The sequence below is a fragment of the Leptidea sinapis genome, chromosome Z, assembly GCF_905404315.1.
Source record: "Leptidea sinapis chromosome Z, ilLepSina1.1, whole genome shotgun sequence".
In the NCBI taxonomy this organism is placed as follows: Eukaryota; Metazoa; Arthropoda; class Insecta; order Lepidoptera; family Pieridae; genus Leptidea; species Leptidea sinapis.
The window spans coordinates 24,436,320-24,444,832 of record NC_066312.1 but is presented as its reverse complement, the minus strand read 5'-3'; the positions used below and the strand labels follow the sequence as shown (position 1 = coordinate 24,444,832).

The 8,513-nt window shown below is 33.9% G+C and overlaps 1 protein-coding gene across 4 annotated transcripts in view; it reads right to left on the bottom strand.

Moving 5' to 3' along the window:
* Window positions 1–3,883: 3,883 nt before the first annotated feature.
* Window positions 3,884–8,513, bottom strand: part of LOC126978719 (eukaryotic translation initiation factor 4 gamma 3-like) — a 74,095-nt gene continuing 69,465 nt past the window's right edge. For all 4 annotated transcript variants that reach the window (XM_050827743.1, XM_050827740.1, XM_050827741.1 and 1 more), the window contains 2 exons: window positions 7,486–7,587; window positions 3,884–7,347 (listed from right to left, as the gene is read on the bottom strand). In XM_050827743.1, the coding sequence (XP_050683700.1) occupies window positions 7,268–7,347; window positions 7,486–7,587 (182 nt within the window). In that variant the 3' untranslated portion in view covers window positions 3,884–7,267. The remainder of the gene's footprint in view (window positions 7,348–7,485; window positions 7,588–8,513) is intronic.

Here is an 8,513-nt window from a genome sequence, read left to right as displayed (position 1 = left end):
TTCTGCAGCACAAAGATAGTATTAATATCGGCCGCACTGCCCCATAACAATATACCATAGGACATAATACTATGAAAATAACTAAAGTATACTAATCTCGCCGTACCTATGTTAGTTAACCTTCTGATTTTCTTAACCGCATATGCTGCAGAACTAAGCCTATTCGCCAATCCTTCAATATGAGGGCCCCACTGCAATTTGGAATCAAGAGTAATGCCAAGAAATATAGCAGATTCCACTGGTTTTACCACCTCTCCATTTAATAAAATATTCGCATATACATTTTTGACATTTGGCGCGGTGAATTTAATATATTTGGTGTTATGATTATTTAACAATAAGTTATTGGCGCTAAACCAGTACACGATGTCAGATAGAGCATAAACAATGCTTCTACTTCTTCGACTTCGTCATATAAAACTTTGAATATAAGTGAAGTGTCATCGGCAAACAATACCACCTTGTGTTTTTTTCTACAAGGTTAGGTAGATCATTTATATAAATTAGGAAGAGGAAGGGTCCAAGAATAGACCCTTGTGGTACCCCCATACCGAGAGGAGTTCCAGGAGATCTCCTGCCATTCACCTCGACCCTCTGAATCCTATTATTTAAATATGAGATCAGAAGATCGAGTGCAGATCCTCTTATACCATAGTGGCATAGCTTCCTGACCAGCGTTGAATGTTGAACACAATCAAAAGCCTTAGATAAATCACAGAAAGTGCATTCTGTGATTCCTTCCAGGCCTCAAAAATATTCCTGATGAGTTCAATCCCTGCATCCGTAGTCGAGCGTCCCCTAGTAAAGCCAAATTGTTTTATATGAAGTAACTTATAAGTGTTAAAGTGAGTAAGCATTTGGCTTAAAATAATTTTTTCAAAAATTTTACTAAGGGTCGGCAACACCAAAACAGGGCGATAGTTATTCGGGTCAGAAGTGAGTCCCGATTTAAATATTGGTGTAATTTTACTATACTTTAGAAGGTCAGGAAACACGCCATGTTCAATACAGCTATTAAAAACTATTGCTAGATATGGTGCTATGACGTCAACAACAGAACTTATTATTTTTACAGATATGCCCCATATATCAGCAGTTTTTTTTTCATTTGTAAGGATCTGAAAGTTTAAATTATTTCTGCTGGGCTAACAACACTGAATTTGAAATTTTGTTTACATTCCTTAACATTTTCCAAAAGAAGTGACTCGGCAACACTGGTGGAGGAAACAAGGGTGCTTGAGATGGAAACTGGAATGTCAGAAAAAAATTTCTCAAAAGTTAAATTTAGGTACTTAAACTGAATCACTAAAATTCGTACCATGAAGTGCCTTTTACTGAATGGCGTTTGGATCGCTTATGAAGATTGAATGAAATAAATTTGTCTGTGGTCCGCGGTTTAAGAAAGAGATGACGCTCTACAGTCTTTGCATAAGTTTGTCCCTCTTACTCGAACCATATGCGTTGCGTTTCGAAACCTAAAATGATATGATTTTAGCGGTTTTTTTGCATAGAAAATACTAAAAATATATTTTAAAATTGCGCTTAACAGCATCAAATTATAAACCAGTAAGCCCTTGTTTGTACTTATTAAATAATAATAATATAAATGAATATAGTTCTTTCAATTCCAAATTAAATGTTTTCTTAGGTGTTTTCATAAAAATGACGAGTTATGAACGCACCGCCATTGATGTTTGTATTGACAAGAGCACAGAGTACATTTTTTTTAAATTCATTCTTGCGAACAGGCTATATAGCCTAACTGCCTCGTCCTTAGTATTTTCATTTTCAGTATTTTGTTTTACAAAAAGTCCAATAAAGTATTCTTATCTCATCTTTCATCAATAAAATTTTCCTTTTCTTTGTTTTCACTATTTTTTAAAAGTTATTAACAACACGATTCACTTTCCTCTAAGGAAGTAGCAACTTTTTTCGAATCGCTCACTTTAACACAAGCTATTTAGGTTTTTTTAAGCAGTTTAGGTTGAAATATTACCTCATGGTACGAATGAATGAACGAACTAAATCAGTTTGCGATTCAATTGATATCAATTTTGACATTCAAATTGACATCATTGCGATTTAATCAGTTCATTTGACGTCAACCTAAATTAGATAGATCTAATCACGTAGTGGTACGAAATAGCAAAGCAGTTCATTTTAGATTGTCAATTGAATCGCAATAAGAGTTCATGGTAGGCCCGCAGGCCACCGTCCATGGACATCCGCAAAACCAGGGGTTAAGAGATGCTTTGCCGGCACTGTACACAAAGGACCACGGCCTGAATATTGATCTTGCTCCCGCTTCTCAAGATAACGCCGGTACGGACATGGACTCAAATCCTTGTAATTATTTGTATATATTGTAATAATTGGGGCAACGCTGCCGATATTAATACAATATTTGTGCTGCAGAAGAGGGCTATTCGCACTATTTATAACCTAGGTCCTAAAGAATCATTGAGAGCAAAATTCAAAGAAATTAACATCTTGACTGTTGCTTCTCAATATATTTTTGAAAATGTAATGTATGTTCATAGGCACATACCTAAGTGAATTTGCCTGAAACTTCATAACCATTATGTTAACACCAGGAACAGACAAACTTTTGATGCCTACTACTCGGCTAAGTCGAGTTAGTAAGTCTATCCCAGAAAATATTCAAAACAAAAGTATTACGTTATTCAAAAGAATTGTTAAAAAACGTATGTGTGGTAAAGGTTACTATAACATAAAAGCCCGCTGAGTTTGTTGCACCCATTCTTCTCAGGTCTGAGTAATTCATTTTGGAATGGGTGGTAGTTTTTGACTTTCAACAAGTGATAATATTTGATATCGAATATGATCTCAGCTTCCAACCTAGAACTAGTACTTCGCAGCCCTTACGATCAATTCCTGGAGGGTGTGCTTATCGTGCATGACCCCTACAATAATGTGTAATATAGGAATAATATATTTAACATATTATGAAAAGCAGTGATATTATGAAAAATATAAATATTTGTTTTCTTAAAGACGAAGGAAGTCGGGCGGGCTGAATGTCATTACTTCCATTGTGTTCCAGTGCCCTTGAGTTGACACCGGTGCTAACGCGTTTATTCTGGCACTCATATTCAAAAGATCCTGACTCATGGAAGTCAGCCCTTGTCTATCCGATCCAAAAAAAGACAGTTTGGATCCAGCAGACTATTTCCTCCCTGCTCTCCAAAATCACGGAAAGCTTATTTAACCGCCAGCAGTATATATCTAGAAGAGTCGGTGGCGCAATAGGAAGAACGGTTGACTCTCACCACGGAACCCCCAGTTCGCCCACCACGTACCAATGTGATTTTGGTTTTCGAATTCATATGTAGGTACGTTTATTTGACGGTGTATAAGGTCGGCTACACTCATGTGATTCCTCCGGTGTTACAAGAGGATAGGGGCCGCGTTTTTCTTCCTCTTTCATAAAAAAAAGGGTCACCAGTTGTGAGTTACGAGTTAGACCATGATGAAACGACATGGCTACCTACAAAAAAGGCGCGTATACCTTTCTTGTCCGGCAGCTTCTGATTCCTCTAGTGTTGCAAGAGAATGTGGGCATCTTACTGCTGCCCATGAATGCGAACTCCTCCATAAGCGGGCGATCGACAATTAGCGAAAGGCCGTCATCCAATGCGACCTTTAGTGTTGCAGGCTGAGACCCCGTAAGATGAATAAATCCGCATTGTTAACGTGTGTCAAGTTTTTTGATACGATTTAGATGACGTTAGACTCTTCTGTGTAATATTAATACAAATGTTAAAGTTAAATACAATCCAGTAGGTATTGTACTGTATTGAACATTATCACTAACATCAGGCTAACCAAATGGAAATAATTAATTTAAAGAAATTAAAGAAAATAGTTGTAAAAATTTTTATTTACATAATAAAATAACTCCGCGAGCTAGGTGACGTTAGGTCATGGCGCAGAAGTCGCGCGATGAGTGTAAGCCGGGCCAATTATTCAAATACCCACTTAAAAGTTGAAAAAAAAAAACAATTTACTATTAAAAAAATTATTAAGATTACTATTAAAATACAATTACTGAACAATAAAAATTTATATTTTAATTTAATTACATACATATAAAACTTAACTATGATTACATAATATTATTATTCCGATAGCTTGGTGGCATAGTGTTGGACGTCACAATGATTGCGTGCACGCTTGGTGGCCGCCGCGACTTGACCACAACTAGAACAAGCCCCGCAACAAACTCCAGACACCACGCTATATCAACATCCTCTCATAATAATATATCAATATTATATTTAAAAAGTATAAAAGCGACGAATTTTCTTTCGTATATTTCTAAAATTACACTATGAATTATACGCCCGCTAAAATACCTGATACCTCCTCTGTCGAGGGGTGTTTATTATAATATATTTTTTTTTACATTTTTATTAGTATATTTTAAAATTATTAAAATAAAATGTATCGTATGATTTACATTATATTCAAAGAATATCGCTCATTAATTATTCATCATCCGTACTAAATTTTCACATCCATAAATATTTTAAAGCCCGCATCAGTGATTGAGGCAAATATGCGTCTCTTTACATATTAATATGCTGTTCCTATACAATACATAAAAATCCCGTGTACCATTCCAAATTCTGCGAAGGTAAATAATTTATATAATGAAACAAACTAAAAATATCTTGTACATAAAAAATCGATCCTTTCAGTGCAAATTAAATTTTTCCCCATCTTGAAAATATTAAGAAAAAAAAAACATTAAAAGTGTGATATACACACATATCAAAAATGAACTTCAACATTTGACAAGAATAATTGATTTCTGCGATACATATAACATACTAAAAATAATTAAAATATCATAAGCTTTCTTGCGAAAACCAAAATACATTTCATTCATGAAATAATTCTATTACGCGCCATAATTCAGCTTGCATTACATATACTTTTAGATATAAATTGAGCATATAGTTCATAATCATGTTCAACTAAAAGGTCGGACTAAGTGAAAGAGGAATAATTTTGAACGTTTAAACAAATATTTATAGGAAAAATATTAAAATAATAAAATACATGAAAATCCTTTCAATTTTTGAAAGGCGACTCATGTGGTTACTTAAGTGGTTCTTAACTCACTTCATACATTATAATCTTACATCCACAATCATATCATACACACTTATCGCAATCTTATACATAATTTAGTTAAGGGAGAAAGCGGCTTACTTTGAAAATAAGATTTCTTTCGCAAAAGAACCCAAATCTAGAGAAGATGCCGGCACATTTAGTTGAGGAAGGAGTACATAATATTGTTGAAACGTAAAATTGTCTGCTAACAAAATTCAAGCCATAAAATAGTAAGCAATTCAAAAATCTCCAATCTAGGGAACAACGACTAATTTGATACTAGTTATTTAATTTAATTAAAAATATAAATAATTGCGTTAATAATTTTCACTATACATATTTGCATAAAAAACGGGCGCTTATTTTCTATCGACCTAAAAAAAAAAACTACAATACGACAGAGCTCCGGCTGGATATAATAGAAAGTACTAATGTATAAAAAAAGCATGTTCTAAATGTAAAACTGTTACTAAATGTTTACTTAATATTGGATGAATTAACTACAGGACTCGCCTTGACCCCTCTAGCCACTCCCAAAATACATACTTAATAAGAAATTTTTAAAAGTACTCATTGTACATGATCATGTTTCTAAGATGTTGTTCAATATGTTATTTGGTGGGACTATACGTAATATTCATACATTTACCCGCCGTTTTAATTTGTATAGAGCTTCAAGCTCTAAGCACTTCTCAAGAACTGTCATTATTTGACAATTATATTCTCCCCCTCAAACGGCGAATATTTATCTATCGTGATCCTATATAATAATCTTTTTAAGTCTTGTGTCCCATGGTTAATTCGTCCAGTCGTAAACTTTAACAAAACACGTTTAAAATTTTGACAAAGAATGTTTTTATTTTTCGTAATATTTAAAGAAGCGCGTTCCAAATTTTAAATGGTTTTAAAAGGAAATAAGTTACTCTTTTTAAATAAAATAGAATTAAAAAACGAGGAGTGGATAAAGTTATTTCACTCGACAAACTAGTTAGTAGTTACGATAACTTCGCTCGCAATTGAACAGACTTGCGAAGACTGCAGGGATAGGATGTTACTCTAAGTCACGGTATCACTGTATGGTGTATGGTGAACACAGACGTCGGCGAGGCATGTTTTGAGGAACTCACATGTTATCTTGTCCTATATTTTAGGAATAAATAAGATAATTGGAACGTTCGGATTAGTCTTCCAAAATGGACACTGATACCAATACATAACAGAAATATCTTTAAGTCCTTCAAAACACTTGAAACTTGTATGGCTTGTAATATTCCAATTGTATACAAATACACTAGACGTTATTACAACCAGATCAAGCGAGTAGTTTTGAAATAACAATAAATATTCTTTCCACATTATTTAAATATTTGATATGGCGCGATATGCGCGTAACAGCGACCCGGCTTCGCAACACCTAGCTAAACAAATTATATGTATCTATTTATCGTATTCAAAATATTTATTTTTTTATTAAATATAACTATTTTGTTTTTAATAGAGCATACTAAGAGATTAACTTCACAGTTTGATAATATCCATTAAAAGTTAGACCATAAAGCCATTGAGCATGTCTGTAACCTTTAGGTAGATCACAAATTCACAAATAAGATCAGTGCAGCCGTCTACACAGACTAACGGAGAACTATATAAATTACGGCCTTTGTGAAATGGCAATAAGGTCTAGACTTGTCTATATAAACGCGCAGTTTTGGAATCACTCTGTGAAGCACTCAGTGAAGATGCAGACAGAGCCCGCATCTCTATATAAGGCCATTTTTATGAATATTTTTCGTTTTACTAGGCACTTGGAACATTAACACTATTTCTCATTAATTTAATTAAAACTTCCGTTACTAATTTACAAAAATATCAGGATACAACTGCCGAAAATCATTACACTAACCGATAGTAATAATAAAATTGATACATTACTTAGATGCCCGTTTTTCTTCGCAAATAAGTTAATTTTAAAAATATTCAACGATTGCTAGAAAATATTGCAATATCTCTGAACGCTTTTGACACGCTTTGTGAAAATATGATACAAGGTAACAGCAACAACATATTGTACGTATAAGTCTATGTGAGGATGATTGGGGAGCCGCGCAAGATGCGCGACAGGCCCGCGTCAGGCCTCACTACAAGAGTCCTCGTTGTCCGCCTCCTTGATGTTCGTGAAGAATGACGTCAGCGCTTTCAACATCACCGCTGCAACAACACAACAATCAATCAATCAATCAACTGAGCACAGCAGTAGGTTATGATTGAGATGAGTGTAATATAATATATAATTCACTTTTTATGACATCAGTAATATTAATGTAATGTGAATTCATGCCAAATTACCTTTGCCTTCAGGTTCCGTTTCTGACGTTTCCCAAGCTATGAATCCTTCCACTGATATTATGTATTGTTCATGTAGATATTGGAATATGTCTAACGTTAGGCCTGGAACATAATTAACAATATATTGGAAAGAGATTTTGAGCATAATATCAGAACTAGTAACATTAAATCAGAACTATTATTGGCTGTTTAGAAGAAACTAAATACTGTCTCATATGCAAAAAATAATAAAAATTTCAAATTATTTAGTTATCATAATTATTGACTATATAAAAGTGACGTTAGATAATAGTGAATATTATATATATGTAGGTATTAAAAATATTAGGATTTTCTGTTATTAAACCTACTCTGTCCATTCGTTTATTTTCTATATTACAATTCAAGATAAGATTTGAAAGAATAATCGACTTATTTAAAATGTTCTTTCAATTGATCTAATACATCGACATTTTTTTAGTTTATATATAAATTTTCGATTATTTTTAAATTATATATTAATAATATAAATAATAAAACGTTTAAGCGCATTATAAACATGTTATCACTAGAAATACCATAAAGCATTATACAATGCATCGCCGACACGGCGGCGCCATTTTGTTGTAACTTGCTTCATGTGCTTGTCACGCGACGACCGTGTGACTTCCACTGTTTTTCGGTGTGTGTGATGCCGTGTTTTTAGTAGGTATATATATTTCTCCGTATAGATACGTAAATTCTTCACTTGCGTATAGTAAACCCACCCGATAAAAGCGTTTAAAACAAAAACTCGTGTATGTGTTTTCACCGACGAGACAACACTGTAGCATCCATTTCGGCTGTGCCTATAGGCAATGGCGAACGTCAATTGCCACGCGGGTACTGTTAAAAGACCCTTTAGCAGATGATCTACTAGCTTTCAAATCAAAAAATCTATCTACTATCACAAAGAGATGAAGGCCAAAGTACATTAAAATTAGTTCGGGAAATGTTGATGTTACTGGAAGAACCTTTCAGCTATGTTTATTAATAACGCGCCCCACCAT